The 23,499-nt window shown below is 39.9% G+C and overlaps 2 protein-coding genes across 3 annotated transcripts in view; one reads left to right on the top strand and one right to left on the bottom strand.

Annotated features, from left to right (window-relative positions):
* tapas (tudor domain-containing protein 7 tapas) overlaps positions 1 to 23,499 on the top strand; it is a 50,835-nt gene continuing 27,336 nt past the window's right edge. The window contains exons 1-7 of one of the 2 annotated variants that reach the window (XM_089649057.1): positions 1 to 63; positions 12,379 to 12,477; positions 13,646 to 13,869; positions 15,107 to 15,202; positions 16,526 to 16,843; positions 17,721 to 17,861; positions 21,463 to 21,618. In XM_089649057.1, coding sequence (XP_089505183.1) covers positions 12,393 to 12,477; positions 13,646 to 13,869; positions 15,107 to 15,202; positions 16,526 to 16,843; positions 17,721 to 17,861; positions 21,463 to 21,618 — 1,020 coding nt within the window. In that variant the 5' untranslated portion in view covers positions 1 to 63; positions 12,379 to 12,392. Of the gene's footprint in view, positions 64 to 166; positions 186 to 12,378; positions 12,478 to 13,645; positions 13,870 to 15,106; positions 15,203 to 16,525; positions 16,844 to 17,720; positions 17,862 to 21,462; positions 21,619 to 23,499 lie in introns of those variants that run through there. The other variant, XM_089649061.1, reaches the window with a different exon arrangement.
* Positions 3,574 to 9,993, bottom strand: LOC149425097 (uncharacterized). Its single transcript, XM_089649041.1, has 3 exons — positions 9,672 to 9,993; positions 7,608 to 8,936; positions 3,574 to 7,400 (listed from the first exon to the last, which is right to left on the bottom strand). The coding sequence occupies exons 1-3, from the start codon at positions 9,991 to 9,993 to the stop codon at positions 3,574 to 3,576; spliced, it is 5,478 nt and encodes a 1,825-aa protein (XP_089505167.1).

Raw genomic sequence — 23,499 nt, 5'->3', positions numbered from 1 at the left:
GCACATTGTGACCAACTTACAAAATAGCCAACACACTTTTTTCGTTGCCGCCAGCTGTCAATGGTATGTAGATTCGTTTTTGTGGTTTTGTAGAATTTATTGTTGGCAAAGTTTTAAAAATCGTTTTTAACTTCCATTTCTAAAGGGCTAACAAAATCGAAGTTGGCCTGTGTGGGTTATTTAATGTAACAGTATCGTATCTAGAAAGTGTGTCGGTGAATGTTCCACATAATCCAAATTTCCAAAAAACACTTCCCACGAAAAGCTTTGTTATTAAAGTAACGAAATTATAAAAATGTCATAAAAATGTTTTCTACACTTATGGAATGCGCATCTACTAACGTTTCCTCAGGCATTTTTATCAACCATATTTTTGTGCAAATGTTATCAATTACTTGAATGTTTATTCAAAATTTGTTGCTCGCTTTCTAGGTACTAGTTTTCTCCCTGTAGCACCCGCTTTTTAAATCCGTACTTAATTTACTACTAAAGAAGAATTCTTGGAAAGTATTTATTTTCATTTATTTATTTAGTGATTTGACATTACAAAATAATAACAATAATATATTATTCCCAGTGAGTTTAAAAAACTCATTCAGAGGAGTTCAATGAACAGTGTACATAGATTTTAATAGATTAGATAGACTAAACACCCTTAAATGGAACGTATTTCATAAATACATTAAAAGAAATAAACACAGAAGTTCTTTTGGAGTTCCAAAGAAAGAATGTGTCGCTCATTAATTAAACTGCTGAGGAAATAGCTTTTAAGAGCTATTGCCAATGTTTTTTTGTTTGTTGCTGGAAGTTTTAGGTAACTAGGTAATGCATTGTATTACTTATAAGCGATGTATTGTAGGGACTTTTTTCCAAATTTAGTTAAGTAGATGTAAGTAATGTTAAGTAGTGTAAGTAGATGACGATGAGTGTATTTGATTTTGGGATCGTGTTTTGTGCTGGTGTATGAGGAGTGATGATTTATTTGTAGAATGTCAGTTGTGATGTTATATTTTGGCAGAATCGTAAAAAGAAGTATTTGTGTCTGTGAGTATATATCTTTGACATGTGTATCCCTTGGTATATGATATGAGTCGTGTAATTTCTATACCCGCTATATCAACTTTCATTGATTTGGAGAAAACCGCAAAAAACTGTCACATCTCTAGCGTACATAAGTAAATGCATAACAATTTTTTATATAATGAATTGGAGTAATAAAATTTCGAAAAGCATTTATTTTTCAATATATGTCTAGCAATAATTAAGTAATTTCGATAAATAAAATGGATATAGCGGATTTTGATACTCACTTCGTGATTTTGAAAGTCAACTGAGCCGACATGGCGGGTTTAGAAACTCACGAGTAGATCATTTTGACACACGAGCGTGGCGTCAGAGCGGCGGCCATATTGTATTTTGGCAAAATAACTGCTTGTGATTCGTTGAATCCGATATAGCGGATTTTGATAGTAACTTTCTGTATGATATAGCGGATTTGGTTTCTCACTCGCAGTTTTAACATGGTTTTTGGTCGTGATAAGGAGGGTTTTGAAACTCAATTTTAGGCTCCCCTTGTTGCTCGCAAAAATGTGAACAAGATGTCATACTCAGATCATTTTGTCAAAAAATCGGATATAGCGGGTATAGAAATTATAGGATTCATATATGTTCCATACACAGACATAGGAATTAATAGACGAGAAGATAATGGCGAGGGGTAAAATCAACTGTTGAAGAACGAAGGGAGTGAAGCTGACTGATTCGTCAATAAATCAATCTGACAGTAAATAGGCATCTCGCATTATAATATCACCATTTACTTCTTAAAAGTAAAATCTGCTTTTGAATGAATAGACATTTTTACATGGGAGCGCAAATTACTCGCCACGTTATGAACAAATTTGCGAAGTCCAAATTTGGCAAAAAAATTCGGTTCTATTTTCAGAGTCGAATATTTCGTTTAAGTATTTAGTTAAGACACTTTTATAAATATTCATAATTTACTTCCCAGCAACCAACCAGCTTTGTGTTTCGCGTCCAGACGTTTCCCGATGTGATAGTATATGTTTCTAAAACTGATCTATATTATACGATGTGAATATGCTTAAAATAAAGTAAAATCATGCTTATATATGGAATGTAATACGACAATTGGGTTTATTCTCTTTTTCAAATCTATTTTTACAAGTTTTCATAGTACAAGTCAACATTTTGCCGTGTTATTTCGTAAAATGAACCGATGATGCCTCGATCATAGTTCGCACAAGAATGATGACGTCACGTTTTCAAATTTCACTTGAGGCCATACGCGAGCACAGCCGGCTCCAATGGAACCGGTATGGGGAGTGGGGATAATACGCTTTTAATCACTTAGGGCAGGTCTACTAATATTCATATGTCTATGGTTCCATACAACTCTATTTTGATTGACTTGTATTTCTGATGTTTGATTTTTGATAATCGTGCCCCAGATACTAACTAGATAATTCAGGTGGGAGTGGATCAAAGCATAATATGTGGCACGCAGTAGAGATGAATCATTTTTTATCGATATTATCTATATTGTTATCAAGAATACGGTTTTGTGAAAATTTAGGCATTTTATAATGTATTCTTATATAATTGATATCATAACATTATAAGGTAATTAATCGGGATTGCTGGCCACGCTTAATACGTTTTTTAAAAATAAAACCTTTTGATTTGCCTTAATTACTATAAAAGGAAACCATCTGCATTTGGAAAATTTTTAATTTTAGTATTTTAGTATTCTAATTTGTAATTATGTAAAATTAACATTCGCTTTTGTTATATGGGATGACAGCCATTTGTTGATGACATTTTCTTATGTTGGTATTCCTGATACTACACAAGTGGCTAGAAGAGATGTTATTACCATTTACTCTATGCATTAGGTAGGTACTATTTTGGTAAACTGTGGAAATGAAATAAAGGTATTAAGGCGTTTAAAAAAACCTTTAGTTATTGTACGGGACCAAGTTAGTGAAGCCCGCACAAATACTGCAAATTCAATAGGGCACCGGCACACATTGACACCTTGATCTGAGAGTTTTTGCAGGGGCAGTAGGAAAACATTAAATTAAACAAGTATTACTTTCCCGAGAACTCTCGGATGAGAAGTGACTGTTTGTACCAGTTACTTCTCTATTTATTGGACAAAATTATACATTAAATTTCACACATGTTCAATGAGAGTAATTAGCGATCACCCTTATCTCTTCACTGTGTTGAACAAAACAAAAACATTAGTTTTTAAATGTATGGTGGTGCCGAAAATCCATTAATATTAACTATAGCAGTCGCATATTAAGGATGTGGAATAATATTATAGTATCATATTTATTTTGACGCAGATATCTAAATGGTTTTATCAAAAATATTAAGGACATCGTAAAAACTTGAGATCTTGTTATCTCATAATGACTTTGGCTCTGCACGTCCGATATACTCCCCACGGTGCAGTCTCTGCTGCGCCCAGCTACTCCGTCGGGCGTGTTCTGTTTCATCCCAGCGTCTCGTGTTTGCAGTTGATGTCATTGCAAGGGGTTTCGGCTAGGCAGGTGTTGTCGTGCTGGTGATTGGATCGGCTGGTGTTGTTGAAGCAGGTAGTATGACGGCGATTTTAATGGCCGGTCTAACATATATTCCGGAACTTGTCTGGATACGGGCTGTCCTGACTTGTCCGTCGGCGGCGGGCACGGCCTCAAGGACGCGGCCACGCGGCCAGCTGTTCCGTGGCAGCGTGGAGTCCATAATGACCACCAGGTCATCCTTCTTAATGGGTGTGACCGGGTTGTGCCATTTTTGCCGAGCTGCCATGGTGGGAAGGTATTCTAGAAGCCACCGCCTCCAGAATATGTCTGCAAGTTGCTGGCCGATACGCCACTGGCGGCGAAGGCATATTTCCTCTTCCTTTTTGCCAAACATGGACAAGAGGGGACGCTTTCCAGCCGACCCTAGAAGAAAGTGGTTGGGGGTCAAAGGCTCTTCGTCGCGTGGGTCAACTGATATGTGAGTGAGTGGTCTGTTGTTCACTGTGAATTCAGCCTCTGCCAGGGCCGTGAGTAAGGTTTCTTCTCTAGGTGCCCGTTCCTTAAGTGTGGTGCTCAGGGCTCTTTTTACTGACCGTACAAGCCTCTCCCAAGCTCCCCCCATGTGGGGCGTCATTGGAGGTATGAAATGCCACTCAATGCCCTGGGTGGCTATGGCATCAAGCATTCTGGCATCGTGGCTCAATGATACCAGAGCGTCTCTCATCTCTGCATCGGCTCCATGAAAATTTGTTCCGTTGTCGGAGTACATGGCTGCGGGTTGTCCCCTTCGCGCAGTCATCCGCTGTATGGCCATGATGGCCGAGTCTGCGGTCAGTGAGGCGGCCAGTTCTAAGTGAATGGCGCGGGTCGAGAGACAAGTGAAGATGGCTCCATATCGTTTTTCCCGATGTCTGCCAACCGTGATCTCCATAGGCCCGAAGTAGTCGAGTCCGCAATGTGTAAATGGGCGGATGTGATGCATCAGTCGAGGTGGTGGTAGCGCCCCCATTAGTGGTGGAGAGGGTTTGCTTCTCCTTATGTGGCAGGTGGGGCAGGCGTGTGCTATCTTCCTGCTTGTAGTGCGCAGACGCAGTACAAAGAAATCGCCCCGCACCTCTGCGACCGTCTTCTCCGTGCTGGGATGGTCCGCCTTCTGGTGGTAGTGGCGAATCAGGAGCTGAGTGTACGGGTGGTCTCCATCCAGGATGACGGGAGTCCGTGCTACACACTTCGTTTTCGCTAGAGCTCGCAGCCGGGTACCCATCCGCAGGGCGCCGTCTTGTCCGAAGAAGGGGTTTAATGGGTTCAGACGACTACCAGTCGGCAGCATTTGGCCTTGCTTGAGGGTGGTCATGTCAGTATTGAAGGCGTCCTCCTGAGACCTTTTTATCCATCTGTCTTCCGCCTCCTTGATCTCCTCCGCTCGCAGTGGGCCCCCTACAGATTTGTTAACTTTCATCCGACATTGTTTCACAAAGCGGAGAACCCATGCTGTTGCACGAATCAGCCGTTGCCATGAGGAGAATCTCTCGATGGATGGTAAGGCTTCCCTTGCAGTTGATAGAAGGCCGACGTAGTGAGGCTTAACCTCTAGTGTCTGGTCGTCGGGCCTTTTGACAGGTGCACGCTCTTTTGGCCACGCACTCTCAGGTAAAATGATAAAGGCCGGGCCGGTAAACCACCTTCCTTTGGGTGATAGGTCGGGCACATCTGAGTCCCTTGTACCGATGTCAGCGGGATTGAGCTTGGTTGGCACCCATCTCCAGTCGAGTATGTTGGTTAACTCATCTATTTCGCCCAGTCTGTTTGCCACGAAGGCAGAGTACGTACGTGGGTCAGTTCGTAACCAGCACAATACGGTTGCAGAGTCTGTCCAGAAGTACGTTTGGGATATACGGGCCTGGCTTTCCTTGTGGATGGTCTGGGCTAGTCTTGCCGCGATGAGTCCGGCTTGTAACTCAAGGCGGGGAATGGAGAGGGGCTTCAGTGGCGCCACTTTGCATTTACTGGCCAGAAATGTCGCCTGTAGAGATCCATTTACTTCTTCGGTGTAATAGGCGACAGCGCAGCAGGCTTGTTCTGACGCATCGCAGAAGAGATGTAGGGTCACGCTGTTCTGCTTGAGATGGAGGCAGCGTCTCGGAACTGAAATGCTGTGTGTATTCAACAGGCTCAGCCATTCGGTCCACCTCTGGGTATGTTCAGGGGTAATGGGGTTGTCCCAGCCTATACTCGAGCGCCACACGGCCTGCAGCAGTATCTTCGACCGGATTGTAAGGCAGGAAATGAAGCCTACTGGGTCGAAGATTTTCATTACTATTGAGAGCAGCTGCCTTTTCGTGGGTCGCGTGGCCACTTCTGGGGTGATCGCCTCTTGGAATGAGTACAGGAAGTTATCAGTGGACGGGTCCCAAACTAGTCCGAGCACTCGTTCCGTCTCCGTACCTCCACCGCTGATCCGCACTGTGGAACTGGCCCGGTCTTCTGTGGGAACACCGGCTATGGCAGCTGGACTGTTAGATGCCCAGCTAGTTAGGTGGAATCCTCCTTTCGCGAGGAGGGTGCTCACACCGTGGACGAGTGAGGCAGCCTCCTGACAACTGTCTACCGCATCTAGGTAGTCATCCATGTAGAATTTAGAACGAATGGCTGCTGCGGCAATCGGGTTTTCATGTTCGTATTCCCCGGCTACCTTGTTCCGGACGAACTGGGCGCTGCTCGGTGAACAAGTGGCTCCGAACATCATAGATGACATCTGGTAAGTATCAGGTTCGTGTTGGTTCGGTAATCTCCAGAGGTAGAGTTGGGACAGCTGATCTTCCCGCCTTATCTTGATCTGCAGAAACATTTCCTTGATATCTGCGGCAATGGCGATGTTTCCCTCTCGAAAGCGCAGAATATTCCCTAAGAGGGAAGACAGCAGGTCAGGGCCGGTAAGCAGCTGGTCATTAAGGGAGGTCCCTCGGCATCGACTGGCGGCGTCAAACACTATCCTGATCTTCCCTGGCTTATTGGGGTTTGTCACCGCAAAGTGCGGCAGGTACCATTTTCTGGGTGCGGTTGTTGACGCTTCCAGTTTAGACAGCTTCCTGGCGTATCCTTTGTTGACCAGCTGGCTCATCTTGTCGCTGTAGGCTGCTGCCAGATTCTGATCTGCTGCCAGCTTCTTCTCAAGGGAATGAAGTCGTTTCAGCGCGCACTGCCGGTTGTCAGGCAATGTGGCTTCCGGATTACGCCACAGGAGGCCAGTTTCCCACCTCCCAGTGCGAAGAGGCCGGGTAGTCGTGTTCATTAGTGCGATGGCCCTTTGTTCGCTTGCCTGGGTTCTCACCGTGGCAGTTACGCCAAGAGAGTCGACGGCAAAGTTGCATTTTACCAATTCTCTTAGGCGGATATCTGCGGCTGATTCAATTTGTAGTGCCAGCGTCGTGGATTTATTGTCACTGCCAGTCCCGACACCCCCATGGGCGATCCACCCCAGTGCGGTTCGTGACACTATTCGCGTAGTGTCATGGTCTTCGCGCACTTCCCGTGAAACGATCAGATGAGCATTGTCTTGCCCTATCAAAAGTTTTGGGGTGACAAGGTTTCCCTGGGCCTGTTGTTCTGGCAGGTTGAGGTCGGAGATCGTGTTGGCGATGATGTAGTAGGTGTCACTGCTATCACATCCTCTTATGGTCAGCTTCACTCGGCGGGAGAGTGTGTCAGAGGTGCACATCCCTTTGGCGCCATGGATCCGTATGCCGCGGACTGGGCCGCTCACCCCGATCCGTGTCGCGATGTCAGCGTCGACAAGTGTCACAGTTGAGCCTTCGTCGAGGAGTGCGAACACCAAAACTTTGCTTCCTTGGGGGACGCCCAACATAACCTGCACAATTTTTAACAGCACGCTCCGGTCCGTCGTCTGGCGTCACAAGTTAACCTCACCGACAGCACCTTCCGGTACGAACTGTGGGTCATGAAGCAAACGGTGATGTGGTGATCTGCACCCTCCTATGCCGCACCATGCCTTGGTTTTACAGTCCCGTGAGTGGTGTCGATCCAGACACTTACGACACAGGTTCTTCTGTCGCACCATTGTCCACCGGAGGGCGAGACTTTTCTCCGCGAACTCGGTGCACTCGCGAGTTTTGTGGTTGCCACCGCACTGGCCGCAACTTTCACTAGACAGTTTGCGTTTACGCGTATTGTTCATTTTATTTTCGCGAGGCTCACTCCTCTTACGCGATGTAACAAATTCAGCAGGTCTAGAGTCTGGTTTAACTTCTTCACCGTTTACTACATGCACCTGCTCGGTCCGTCGCGGTCGAGGTCGCACTGGGTCGATCATCCCGCTGTTGGGTATAGCGTTAGCCATACTTTTCAGAAATGCTGCCAGCTGAGTTATTGTAGCTAGACTCGTAAGACCACGTGTCTCATACAGCCAGGTCATCCGTAGCGTAATCGGCATCTTTGTTGTGATGTCATTCAGTAGGGTGGGGTTGGTCAGGTATCCGTCAGTCCTAAGGATCCTAAGTGATGTCACCAAGTTCTGGACGGTTCCGGAGAAGTCTGCCAGGTCCTCAAGGGTTGCGTCTATTGTGAGATACGGCAGCTTTTTCACCTTTTCCAACATCAGCGTGGCTATTGCGCTGGCGCCACCGTATCGCTGCTCGAGGACAGAGAGGATCTCTGGAACTTGAGCGGGATCCATGAGGAGAGGGCCGACTGCATCCCGAGCCTTCCCTTTTAGTGCACGCTGCAGCCGGATGAGGTTTTCAGATGAAGTCATTCTGCAAGTGGTTGTGGATTGGGTGTACTGGGCTTTCCATGTGGGCCACTCGAGCGGGTCACCCAGGAAGAGGGGAAGATCCTTGGCCGTGGTCTGCCTTGCGATTAAGGCGGCCATCCGTGTATCGTCCTCTATCGTGCGAGGGCTTGCTTGGGCACGGGACGTGCGAAAACCCTCTGCTATTGCTGAGGTGATCTGGGACAGCTGATCAGCGCCTTTTTGCACCCACTCGTGAGTGTGCTGTGCTGTCTCATCGGCCGTAGGCAGTGGCGGAAACAGTGGTGAAAAATCCTGACTCGTAGGGAATTGCTGCGATCTGTTATGCGTAAATTCCACTTCTCCAGGTACTGCTGCTTGGGGCTGTCGCTCGGGGTACTGTGGTAGAGTATAATCGGCTATGGGAATGCTTGCCACGGGTGCCGTGTGTCCCGTAGTTTCCAACAGTATGTGCACTGAGCGTGCATTCGAGGCGGGTCCGGGTTTTATGATAGCGTGGCCAGCATTTGAGGCGGGCCGTGTTCCCGGCAGTGTACGCACCGGGCATGCATTCAAGGCTTGCCCGGGTGCTGTGATAGTGTAACCGGCTTTCGAGGCGGGCCACACTCCAGGCGCTGTTTGCACCGGGCATGCATTCGAGGCTTGCCCGGGTGTTGTGATAGCGTAGCCGGCATTAGAGGCGGGCCACGCTCCAGGCGCTGTTTGCACCGGGCATGCATTCGAGGCTTGCCCGGGTGCTGTGATAGCGTAGCCGGCATTCGAGGCGGGCCACGCTCCAGGCGCTGTTTGCACCGGGCATGCATTCGAGGCTTGCCCGGGTGCTGTGATAGCGTAGCCGGCATTCGAGGCGGGCCACGCTCCAGGCGCTGTTTGCACCGGGCATGCATTCGAGGCTTGCCCGGGTGCTGTGATAGCGTAGCCGGCATTAGAGGCGGGCCACGCTCCAGGCGCTGTTTGCACCGGGCATGCATTCGAGGCTTGCCCGGGTGCTGTGATAGCGTAGCCGGCATTCGAGGCGGGCCACGCTCCAGGCGCTGTTTGCACCGGGCATGCATTCGAGGCTTGCCCGGGTGCTGTGATAGCGTAGCCGGCATTCGAGGCGGGCCACGCTCCAGGCGCTGTTTGCACCGGGCATGCATTCGAGGCTTGCCCGGGTGCTGTGATAGCGTAGCCGGCATTCGAGGCGGGCCACGCTCCAGGCGCCACGGGGGCTTGGGTAGTTGTGAACCTGGAATCGGCAGGTTGGTGGCCTGCTTGCAGTGCGGCGGATGTCTTTGTTGCTGCTGCCAGGGCTGCAAGTAGGTTGGCGGTGTGCTTAACGTGCTGCTTCTCTCGAGTGCGCAACTCACGGCGCAACATTTGTATTGCATCCTCAGTTGACTCTGACCGTTGGTCATCATCCTCTCCGTCGGACTCCTGGGGGGCCGGGAAACTGTGGGTCAGGATGGGACCCCAAGCTGTGGTTGATTGTTCAATGGAGTCCGAGGCAAGCATAGCTTGATCAGCTTGCTGGGGTGCATCTTGGCTAATGGGAACATCAGTCGGAGAGTTGGAAGTAGGGTCCGGGGCTCGGCGAGACATACGTTTGTCTCGGTCTGCGGGAACGCTGGTTGCTGATCGCGACGCCCCGGATGACGTAGAGATTTTATGGCCACTGCGAAGCGAAGGCATCTTTACTGAAGCACGATTAAAGGCGTAATGCGTAGAACCGGCACGAAGGACCAATTTGTACGGGACCAAGTTAGTGAAGCCCGCACAAATACTGCAAATTCAATAGGGCACCGGCACACATTGACACCTTGATCTGAGAGTTTTTGCAGGGGCAGTAGGAAAACATTAAATTAAACAAGTATTACTTTCCCGAGAACTCTCGGATGAGAAGTGACTGTTTGTACCAGTTACTTCTCTATTTATTGGACAAAATTATACATTAAATTTCACACATGTTCAATGAGAGTAATTAGCGATCACCCTTATCTCTTCACTGTGTTGAACAAAACAAAAACATTAGTTTTTAAATGTATGGTGGTGCCGAAAATCCATTAATATTAACTATAGCAGTCGCATATTAAGGATGTGGAATAATATTATAGTATCATATTTATTTTGACGCAGATATCTAAATGGTTTTATCAAAAATATTAAGGACATCGTAAAAACTTGAGATCTTGTTATCTCATAATGACTTTGGCTCTGCACGTCCGATATAGTTATTGTAGGTTAGGTTAGTATTGGTTAGGTTAGTATTGTTAGGTAAGGTTAGGTTAGTATAGGTTGGGATTGGTTAGGTTAGTATAGGTTAGGTTATAATAGGTTAGGTTAGTGTAGGTTAGGTTAGTATAGGTTAGGTTAGGTTAGGTTAGGTTAGGTTAGGTTAGGTTAGGTTAGGTTAGGTTAGGTTAGGTTAGGTTAGGTTAGGTTAGGTTAGGTTAGGTTAGGTTAGGTTAGTAAAGGTTACGTTAGTACAGGTTAGGTTAGTATAGGTTAGGTTCGGTAAGGTTACGTTAGGTTAGGTTTTTTACATGCAAAATTATTAAAAAATTGTTTAAAAAACCATTTCATGTTAGGTTAGGATAGGTTAGGTTAGTACAGGTTAGGTTTGTATATGTTAGGTTTGGTAAGGTTAGATTAGGTTTTTTGCATACAAAATTATTAAATTTAGAAAATAAAAACCTTCCAAATACCCTAATTTATTTTATTTTTTCCAGAGTTCCGCCAAAATAGGGCCTACCTAATATCAATTAATTAAATGGCAATAAAGTTTCTTTAAGCCATGCGTGTAGTTTCAGGAATACCAACATATGAATACATTGTTAACAGAAATTATTGGAAATGGGAGACATCGAATAGAAAGCGAATTTTCATTTTATGTAATTAAAAATTAGAATGTTGAAATGAAAAATTTCCCAAATGCAGATAGTTGCCTTTTATAGTAATTAAGTTGAATCAAAAAGTTTTATTTAAAAAAAATCGTAATAAGAGTGGCCAGTGGTTCCGAATATTTACCCATTATAATATTATACCACAATCAAAACTTTATTAACCACTCAGAACATTAGAACGTCAAAAGACGTAAATATGATAATAGCGGTCAAGACATTAGAGCGTCTTTTCACGTAAACGCGCGAGATTTTACAAAAATCGATTTATTTCCATCACTAGTATACGGATTGCCATGATTTAAAAAACAGAGTATCGATAATGAATAACGCTACGCGTCTGTATTCAAGAATATCTATGGAACGTAGAGTTGCATTATCTAAGCCGATTGAATCTGTCATCTTGTTCGTTCATAATTTATTGCGTTTCTAAATAATTTATTAAAAATATTTTAGTTTGAACGGTTAATATTTTGAGGTGACTAATAGTTTTTAATTATATTTCTTCAATATATAAAGTGTTATTTCTTTATGATACTCATAAAAAAGTACATTTTTCAAAGCTTTGAAATAATTGTAAGCGATTTTTACATATTTTTGACGTTTTCATAAAATGTATATTTAGAAACGCAAATATTTACGTATAACAACACAATGCGATAGTGTATTTCATAATCTTTCCAAAACATTTTTTAGAATGAGGCTACGTTTCCCAAAACGTGAGTTATGAAGCTTTTAGCAAAACTCGTAAATAACACAAAAATTATCACGTTTTGACAGTTCTCAAAGGAACACATAGTAGATAAAAGTCTTTGTCTGAGAGGTTAATCTTGTTGAATTCTGCTGCACTCTTAATACACAAAAAATTCTAAACAGCACTTGGTTTCAACTTCATTACTATAAGAAATTACTATTTATGTGGTGGGGGATGATAAAAGATGCAATCAATTTTCTATTTTTTCTCGATCAAAGTTAAGTTTGATGGTTAGGAAATACGCACAAATTATTAAAATAACCCAAACTAAACCCTAAAAATCTATTTTATGCATGTTTCCTTACCCCAGACCTAAATAGTTGTCTCCATTCAATATTTAAGTTGAAATCAAGTGTTGTTTTTAAAGAACCTTTGCATTTAGCGGAATTCTATAAGTTTATTAAAACTTTTATGTCTTTTCAGGTTAAAACTGAGTCATGGCCGACATAAATAGTGTGATACCTATTCTAAAGGCGACGATACTATCAACGTCAGGACTGGTTTCCATTGACCAATGCAATAGTAAGAATTTATAAAACACTACAATATTTAAACTTTCATAAGACGCACTCACTTTGTGTTTTTTTTTCCCTATTGTTACTGGCTTTCACTCTTTGAGTGTGCTCTAGGCCACCATTTCAAATTATCAGTGGGAAGGTGAATTTATATATTAATTGTGTTCAAATTGGCAAATTTGTAAATTGAAAATGGTTCGACATTATTAGTTAATCCTATGTACACGTTTGACCTACATATCAAATTGTCAACTGTTGAATTGAAAAGACACAAATTGCATAGTGCAACCTGCTTTATTCTACAAGAAAGATAAATAATGCAAGTTGAGATTTCTGGGTTTATTTTTTGAGAAATGCGTCTCATTATTAGGTATTCAATTTTTTTTTTTTTAAGTAAGACAACCTTTTTGGGTTACGAATAACCTTAAAATACTACCATCGTTTGTTGCTTGTGCAATGATGGAGGAGTTAGCTAGTAGAAGAATTGAACCTACGACGCAGACGCCTGGTTGGGAACCCATTTGTGAACCGACCAAAACAAAAAACAAAAAACAAACCGACCAAAACCAAACCATTTGAACCGACGCATTTGTGCACTCGACTCTACTAACCGGTAAATGTCGGTTTGTGCACCATAGGCTACATTCTTTATAGTAATAATTCTTTCCTAATTTTTATAGTTTTTAAATTTTTGTAAAATTGATATTGCCCTTGGGGGCTTTAAAAAACTATAATTATGTAAATAAAATACTTGCGTTTAGACTATATAAATGAAAACTGGTATTTACCTAGATAATGAAATAAAAACACAAAAAGAAGAGTTAATTTAGATTTTAATCTATTTACTTGTGTTGGGATATTATTTTTTTAAGAGAATGTCCCTAAGATTAGTTATTTTCAAAACTATTGTTCAATCTTTTTTCTGTTTTTTGAAACACATAGGACGGGTTTTATTCATCAAATTTCAATGTTCATTTTCAAGTTCTGTTTTTATTTCAGTTCTGTCAAATAACTAGCCTTTAATGATATAATAACAGAACTTGAATAAGACTTTCACAGAACCCGAAAACGAACGTTGAAATTTGATGAATTGTTCAAATTCTCCGAAACAACCCGTCCATAATATATTTAGGATTCTAATCGATGATGTTTAAAATTTTCGATTCATATTTTAGGGGACTACCGGGAACTAGAAGGAGAATATATTCCATATTCCAAATTAGGATTTAGATCATTGGAAGATCTGTTCGAAAAGGTTCCTGGGTTTCGACTTACTAAACAAAATAATAAGTATTTTGTGGATGCCAGTGCTCCCAGTGAAGTTGCGCACATAACGGAAATGATAGCAAAACAGAAATCTGCACCCAGAAAACATTCTAAGAAATTTGTTCAGCGACCTGTAAGTATTTCTTTGGATTTCAAATTAAACTTTTGTATTCAATTTTAAAAGTTATTCTCAAGTTATAATGATTTTATTATGTTTTCGGTCTATAAATATGAAAGGTCTGATATTACTTTCCACTTCACCAGTGTATTCTAACTTCAGTGCCAGGAATTCTGCTTATTTACTAATCATGATAGAGAATCAAAAATTATCTACACTTTTGCCATAACACCTTCAAGGCTGTCATATTGCCTTCTGTCATGTGTCATGTGTGAGGAATTTGATCCCGATCGCGTTGTTTGCCTTCCGGCTATTACAGCGTAAACATGTTCGCCACGCTAGCAGTTTGCGCCAAGGAGGAAAAACGAGAAGTGATCTGATTTCTCTGGTTGAAGGATTTGAAAGGGGTTGAAAATAATCATAGCATTAAGGAGAGTTTTTTTGCGGATCGAGAAGTTTAAAAGTGGCCGGATGAGTGTTACGTAAATAGAGGGAGCAGGAAGTTCATCAAAGTCGAGAGATGGTTCTACCAAATAGACAAGTTATCGTTGATAAGGTAGTCTTCTTAGAACTTCAGTCATAATTCTGCCCATCAAACCATCAACAAATATCGGAACACCCCCCCTGCACCCCCCCTGAAGCGTGCAAAAGTGGCTTCGCGACCAACCAAAAACTTTCTTCTTCGAAGGAATACGCAAGCAAGTTGATTGAAAAATGTTCATGTTAAACCCCTATGAATGAATTGTAGAATGTAAAGTGTACATAATTTTTGACTTACCCTTGTAATATTTATCAGATATCATCTATAAAACGTTTTGACTACCATTATTTCTTGTTATTCATTTTAATTATTATGTAGTACCTTTTTAATAATATTTTATTTTGTTGATATTCATAATTTAAAAGAAAATTCTTTCAGAACAGAGGAAACAAAGTTGTAGAATATCATAAAAATATTGTGGGAAATATTCCGTAGAACACAATTGAAACATTCTAGGCATGTTGTTATTGTAACAATTACATGTATGTACATAGAAATGATTGTGTATTACTTTTTACACTTGTTTATTTGTCACTAAACTGGTTACACTCTGCGATAGGCAAATTCAGATTGGTACATTTAAAAATACCTATTATGTATTGCTGTTTAAACATTCATATTCTACACAGCTGAGTCTAATGCCTAAGAAGGAAGGTAATGTACACTTTAAATAATGTTCGTTTAAAAACATAATACGCTTTTCCCATTCAGCTGCGGCGATTACACATCGAGTCATCATCCTGGAGACCACATGTTCCCTCCAACACTTGGAAACCAAAAGTCAATACGTATTATGATAAGCCGAGGGTAAGTGAAGTTGTTTAAATTTGTATGGTTTTGTAAAAAACTCACCCACACTGTTAAGAATGATATGCCTGGCTTTGTGATTTGATGTAGGCGTGGAGGGATGCCAAGTGGTTAGAGCAATTTTAATTCAGAACAATGAATATTTTGAGTCATAATGAGAGAATCATTGTGGAGCTATTGCATATCTCTCAGCAATGTGATTTTTGTAAATAAAAGTACATTTTTTAGCAATATGCTTTTTAAACCGTTGAAGCGTGGCTCTCAACGTCTCTCCTGGACATCCTGACCCCCAGAATCCTAACCCTTCCATAGCCCTCATACCTTTTTCCTTCCCAGAACAAAAAATGTCACAGAGACCAAATTTTAATTTATATTTTTACTCCAAATAATGTGAGGAATCGCTGGTTAAAGTCAGGTATGTCTCTTAACACCCGTTTACGATATTTTTATGGAATAATCCCTACTAATGCAAGAAATGGGCATTTAGCCGGAATGGCTGGAGCGGTCCGTCCCAGTGTTATTAGTCTCAGCAGGGTGTTGAATTGTCACTGTGTTGAGTTATCATGGAACCCTTGTACAGATAGTCAGGCTTTAGGGTTTCTCAATGATTTTAGTTTAATTGTGATAATAACGACTTTATTAGAACATTAGTTATTTATTGAATACCCGTAGGGCTTTTACAGACACAATATAGGTCTAAATTTTACATATTGCACACACATTATACAAATAAATATATATAACAAATACTTTTCATGTTACTTTGTAGTTACATTATTTTAGAATTTGCATAAAGGTATAAATAGACTTTTACATATATGTTTGTATATTTATACAATATATTCAGAAGCATAAACGAGAAATAAAAAAAGTTTTATAAGATGCCAACCAACTTAATGTTACACATCCAGAGTTAAACTATTGCACTATATGTATAAATGAGCTCCAAAAGCCAACCTATAATACAATATGCTTGAACTCAATATATTTATTTCTATACACATTTAAATATTACCAACTTAGCAATTCTATTAACGGGCTGCCACCCAACGGTCACTGGACTGTTCGGGTTTAGTTTGTTTATGTGTTCAAGATTTGGTGGCAGTGAAATATGTGATTGGGCTAGTATTATAATCATGACAAATTGTAAACAACCTAACCCAAATGTGCTGACAGCAGTTATTTTGTAAAATGGTGCAATGATCTGTTCTGTTGGAAACAATTATTGCTGTGTTATGATGGTGACTCATTTGGAATGTGTGTTTATGGTTGTGTTATTTGTTTGTCTTTTATTATTACATCTAATTTAATTTTAAATTACAGCAACCCCCACCAATAGAAAATAGGAAAACCAAAGAAAGGATGATATACATCCCGCCTAAACCAGTGCAAAGACCTTTGACGCAATCAATGAAGACAGTGCAACCAGTCCAGCAAATGCAACCAGTAAAACCAGTGCAACCTAGTCCTGCAAGTAAACCCATTCCCAGCAAACCTGCGCCCACTAAACCCTCGGCAGCTAGAATCAATTCAGTCCCTGCGCCAGTTCCAGTAAAGGAGAAAGAGGTCAAAACTCCCGCATCAACCTTGAGTGGATTACGACCCGGGGACATCCTGGCAAGGTCGCTCTCTACACCTAACGTTAGTACTTTCATTACATATTACCTGTTCTAGGGGCTTAATATACTTAAATATTGGACAGCAATGCCTTTTCTGCCATTCAAATAGGACCAGCGTAAAAGGTAGAACTTTACTTCCCGCCGGAAGTGTGGTAGTATGCATTACGCATAGATTATTGAAATATCACTTTGTTTCAACATAATTACTAAAATTATTTATGAAGCAAAATAATGTTTAAATTTTATAAGCATAATTTCTCATTTAGAGTTGATGGCTTCTTGAATTTTGATCCTATTTCTGTCCACATGACATTAGACAATGGTGCCAACCGTAAGAAATTGCTTTATTAGAATTATTATAGAAATTCTATATAGAAATTGATTATTTAGTATGTTTATGTTGTATATTCATATTATGTCATTTGCTGTATTTTTTTATACTAAAAACATGTTAATTGTGTATGGCCAAGATCACCCAATGGGTGAAAGCCAAATTAAATAATAAAAATAGTATGTACTAGTTTCTTTAAGAGAAATTATTTATGAAAAAGAAATTTAAATGCATTATTTTTCCATTAATATTATTATGGTTAGGTTTTTATTTTTTTTAAATTGCCTAGAACCTACTAGATTTGGATAATTTTACTAAAAAAAAAATTGGAAAAAAACCTGTTTCACTTAAATAACAATTCAAAATAGGTTATTTTAAAAAAAATATATTTTAATTATTAAAAAAAATCAATTTTATTTAACGTGATTCAAAATATTAACTATTTATTTTTATTTCTTTGAATGACTTTGAACAAATTAATCAAATGTACTATAATACTATATAATAATTATTATTAAGCAGTTTATATAATATTCTTTATGTATGTATGTAACCGTAATATTTGCAGACAAGTCAGAATGGTTTGAGCAGTGTTCCAAAAGCAGTACTTTCCCCCATCTCCTTCCCACCCAGTACTCCACCTTCTAGTGCTGCCAACAGAATGAGCAACTTGCAAAACACCCTGCAGATTGTTCCTCCTGAAGCTCCGGTAAGTCATGTTAGGCCTTTCTTACAAAGGGATGTGGAAGTATCTGATACTTATGTTGTGTACTCATGTCGCGCACAGTTGATTTTTTTGGTCCTAGCATTGATCACATGCGTTAATAATAATAATGATTGTATAATTTGTACAGTCCCGTTTTTGTGAAAAATCACTTCAAGGACGCTGTATTGTTTCAAAACGTTTGACACAAACGTATCGGTAATGTGTGCCTGTGTATGAACCTCCGCGCAGATGTACCACAGTAGTCCCCAAGATGCTTGAATCGTCCGGATACTTGCGTCTGTCTCCCTGTTGAAAAAGGGCCTTAAGGATATATTTTTATTATAGAGCGGAGACGGTTTACATATAGTTTTCGTGAGCATGTCAAGGCTATGTCTTCTGGTTCCACAATGTGTCTTCCCAGGTCTCATCTCTCGTCTCCACTCAGACAGTGTGGTTCTCTGAAGGCCCCCCAAGGGAAGAGTTCACGGAGGTGGCCTCATCTCTCCTCTCCACTCCTCCTCGGTTTCCTGAAGGCCTCACGACGGAAGAGTTTACCACCCCTTGGTTCCCTAGTGATGGATAGATATTATTTAATTTGGTTTCTTCTTGGAGAAACTTGTTGCCACTGGGGTTGTATACTGGACGGGAAAAGCATGGTCATGTTTATGCTGGACTGCGGGACTGATGAGTCCTATAAGTCTGGAAGATTGTTGTGTACAAGATCGGAGTCTGGTTCACAGAATTTCAACAATTCATAAAATTTGAAAGATATTTTCAAGTTCCGTAAATGTTCTATTGAAGTTCATAATTTGATGTATTGTTCAAATTCTGTGAAACAACCCATCCTTAGTATTCTGTACTTCTTCTGAGAGTGTGCAAAAGAATATTTATATATATTGATTTTGGTGAAGCACAAGGTTCGTAGAAAATGTATTTAATAAGGTTGGCTCATGCAGGCACTTTCCGGAAAAAAACGCATTGGGCCGCTCGCAAGCTCGTAACGTCACTCGAAGACCAGTTGGGAGTCCGAAAGAAACGATCTCTTTCACATTTCACTAGGTATATAATATTATTTTTTGGTAAATCTAAGTTGATTTTCTCGTACTTATGTTTGTACATATGAGACTAATTAGTCTAAACTCTTTAATTAAAGTTAAAAAAAAATTGGCAATCAGTAGTGAATAGTAGAAAATGTCGGGGAAGCCCAAGGAAGACTTAACGCATTATTTCTGCACTGAAGTGATATATGAAGACAAATTAAAGTTGATATTATGTTTTCTTTTAACAGTAACAATATGGTGTACAGTAGTGAAATGTAAAAAAAGTCAGGGACGCCTGAGAGAAACATGGCGCGATCAAGTGAAACAATTTTTCAATTCTTATCAATAATAACCGGTCAGCAACGTAAGCAGATATACACGATAAAATAACGATAGCAGTCAAGTACAATAAGCGTGTTTACACGTCAACGCGTGTGTTTCCACAAAAATCGTCATAACTCCGTTATTCTTCTAGTGACATCCCTAAAACAAAAAGTAGAATATTCGTATTGAATGAAGCTTCACATCTCTATTCAAAGTTATCCATAGAAACCCGTAAAAAGACCTACTCAGTGGAAGCAAATTTTACCCGCCAAATCGTAAAACGACGCCAAGAAAGCCGTTTGACGTGCCGACCCGCCTCGCAAGTTTAATTATTTTAAAAAAAATATATTTTGTATGAAATGGTCAAAAAGTGAAGTGACAGAATTGTTTATTGTACATTTGTACGATGAAATAAGTGTTTTTTTTTTACATTATCCGTGATTTTAGTATCGTTTTTACATAAAACATTACAGGTGAGTCATTTTTACAATATTTTCATGTTTCCATTCTAAATTTAAATATTTACAAATGTTAATATTTATTTATGATACAACAATTTGAAAGCCTATTTTGTAACCTTTCTAAAACAGTTTTTACTATTCGGCTCCGTTCAGTAATGTTTCATTTATAGAGCTTTGATTGTGAGGCGGTAATAACACAACGTTTTCGTGAAATTGACATTTCGTTTAAGACATCTTAGCTTCAAGTTCGCGAAAAGTCGGAGGGGTTAACCCAACCCTGATACACACTGTTCCCAAGTACACTAGAACTTTACCCCAAACCATTCATAACCCTGAGCAACTCCGGGTACACGTCCGCTGTTAAATTAATTTAACATTACATACTTTTAACCACTGTTGAATTTGGCATCCACCTCTGGTCTGGAGCCCCAACACACTTGAAAAAATCCCTTGACTCATTGCATACACGGGTGGTCTGTTTGATAGATTCCCCTATCTTAACAAACGGATTGCATTCTTTAGAGTACAGTCATCAGGTGGGAAAGCTGTCCCTGTTCTACCGGCATTTCAATGGAAGATGTTTCGAGGAACTAGTATCGTATATCCCTTCGGCACTGGTGGATAGTTGGAAACATGACAAACGCGCGCCCAACATTTATACTTGGTTGACATTATTTATCTCACTAGAATGGGTCGTTTTTATGTAACTTTCTTCTTTAAAACAGTTCGACTGTGTAAAGATTTTCGCGTTTCCTACCTCCTCCAACATGGGTCTCTTCAGGACCCATTTTCACAACCTCATCAAAAGACCCTCCCCAAAAATGACATAGGCCCTGAGGAATTTATTTTCCTCGGGGCCTCCTGTGTGGAGTTGATGTTAATAAAATACGTGAATCTTTATCCACGTTGAAATTTGGTTTATTTCAGATTAATTATGTTATAAATAAATTGTATTATTTCATTTAGCTGTGATGAAAAGAGTTTAGGTTATTTTGGTATCGGGAGGGGAAGGAAATGGGGAAGAGGAAGGTGGGGATGTACATGGCTATTCACATATGGTCACCAAATACGGCTAAAGCCATTTCAAGCAACGCTTCGATTCCGAATGGTGGTCTTTCACAACTTTCACCAAGGCGATGCTGAGAGTATCTACCGCCATGTGCCTCTCTTTGTATAAATTCAATTATTCTCAACACTCCCTGTCATATTCTTGTCATGATAGTTTGCTAAATGAGACTTTTAATTTGAAAATTTTAATGTTTTCAAAGGCAATATGTACAAGGCACTAATAAATAACTTCGATTCTACACCATCAATGCAAGAGTAACACTGCAAATATTCCTGGGATTTTCCTCTTTTATTCTGAACATCAGTTTTAATATAATAATTAGTATAATGTTACCAACGCATTATAAATAAATCATTGCAAATGCATTCTTTCACTTGTATTGCACTAAATTCAAATCTCCTAGTGGAAAATGAGCTTGTATCTACGTCATGATTTTCTAGCCAATCACCGCTCTACCCCCTCGATGACCTAACCTTGTTAAATACCTTTTCTACGAACCTTGGGTGATGCATACAAAATTTAAATGAGGTCTGAAAAATTTTAATAAAATTAGAAAATGTGTTGCTTCTGGTTCTTTTCAGACAGCATTTATTATGTATACTAAATCCATTTTTCCGGACACTATGTTACATATTATACGGTGGAATCCAAAGTATTGGATTTTCAATATTGTTTTAATTGATAATAATTATTATCTGTCCTTTATCTAGAAAGTTCAACCACAACAACAAAAGGTAGAACCTTTTGATATCAGGACTCGCCTTACAAGATGTTGTCAGGAAATAGGTTTACCAGTTCCTGTGTACAAAACTGTGGAAATTAAAAACAAAAACCGAGGACCACCGTCATATGACTGCAGCTTAAAGGTTAATATATCATTTGAAATTCTTTAAAAGATAATTATTTTTTATCATTATTCATTTGTCTGTTAGTTTATACACGGTTCCATGATATTTCATCAAAATGACAATTAAACACACCTTTAAAAAGTGATATAGAGTCATTAAAAGCGATGAAACAAAAAATAGGTTAAATAGTTACCTATGTAACCTATTAGTTTTGTTTCATCACTTTTCATGACTTTATATCACTTTTTGTAGGTGTGTTGAACTTTCATTTTGATGAGATACCTGGTCACCTTTATACACAACACTATGTGTAAAAATGTATTCCTTACGGCTGTTGTTTTCTATAATACTTAACAATGGTTGAGCCAAATTTTTTCCTAAATCATGCTCAAATGCACAATCATTATGCTCTTTCCGATGCAACTCTACTTAACTTAGAAGGTACCTGACAAATGTATGTATTTATTGAAATAATTACCTAGATGTTGATATTTAGGGCCAGTTGTTTCACAAAACTTTAACAGTGACGTACAGTGTGAAAAGTGTCCTAACAGTAACACTGTACGGCGTCTTCAATCATCAACAGAATTGCTACGGAATGACTAGCATCATCTTGATTTTGATACTAGCCATTACAATCATTTCTCTTTGTCACAAACTGAATGAACAAGTCAGTGCTGTCATCTTATACCAATTGATAAAACTTCCTTGAATTCATTTATTTACAATTTTATAAGAAATAACATAAGATGCATCAATGGGCAAATGATTAGCATAAAACTTGTGTCACAACACAACTTCTATGAAGGCAAAATAACATGTTAACCCGGAGGCTGCCGTGCGCATCTATGTTTGATTCAAGATTCCGGGCCCTCACTGCCGCGCGCAATCATACGTGATTTTAATTTCATCTTGCGATATCTCGGAACTTTCTGTATAGATGGCGCAAAACTTGGGCTTAAAAAATAATTTGAACCTTTATCTAGCGACATCTCTACACAGATGTGACAAATGATTTTGTTTATATTATGAATGACCTCGTCAAACTGGAGACTACAATATTTCCCCTCTCAGTGTTTGAATTCCCCGCGCGCGCGTAGTTGTGTTAGTGAATCACGTGGTTCCTTTTTATCTCGACGGTTTGCGAATACTTAGAATCTGCAACGAATCGTGGTTCTAACGTTATTATTTTAACAAATTGTTTTTATTAAGTACTCATATTTTTAGTGCAAATAAGTTTTGTGTTAATCAACATGTTTTGTTATTTTAAATGAAATAAGTTGTTATATCCGCCTTTCGAGTGAAAAAATAATCATATACATTTTATTTTAATTATCTGTGTTTAGAAACTAATTATTGTGTTAATTTGTCGTTTTTCCTAATATTTTTTTTTGTGTAACCCTCTATCATGGCTCGACGCGACTTGTCTGATGACCAAATAAGGGAATATTGTCTCTTTCTTATATCTGTTAAATTCTTTTACTGTACACAACAGCATAAAAAATTCAGGTATGAGCTTCTCCGATTATCAGTTATGTGTGATAAGACAATTAATCGCAAAACACCTTAAAAATACTCAACTCGACTCAACTCCTCATTCGTCTCATCATGACACACGATTACGTCTGAGCCAATACCGGTAACATCAAAACAATCCAAGCCATACAGAGCCGGCCATGTTTGTGCGAATACAAAACAACAAAGCCGCAGAAAAATGGCTCGATATGTGTTCCCAGTGTAATGTGGCATTGTGTATTCATTCCTGTTTTTAAGTCTACCATTCGAATAAAAACTATAAACATAATTAATACGATAAGAAACTGTAAATAAAAGTTGAATAAATAATGAAGTTTTAAACAATAATATTATCACAAGTGAATCGTGAAAAATGGTGAGCCG

Source organism: Hesperophylax consimilis, chromosome 3 (genome assembly GCF_061612785.1).
Source record: "Hesperophylax consimilis isolate HC1 chromosome 3, BYU_Hcon_1.0, whole genome shotgun sequence".
In the NCBI taxonomy this organism is placed as follows: Eukaryota; Metazoa; Arthropoda; class Insecta; order Trichoptera; family Limnephilidae; genus Hesperophylax; species Hesperophylax consimilis.
The sequence above is the reverse complement of the archived record's forward strand: the minus strand, read 5'-3'. Positions and strand labels throughout refer to the sequence as shown.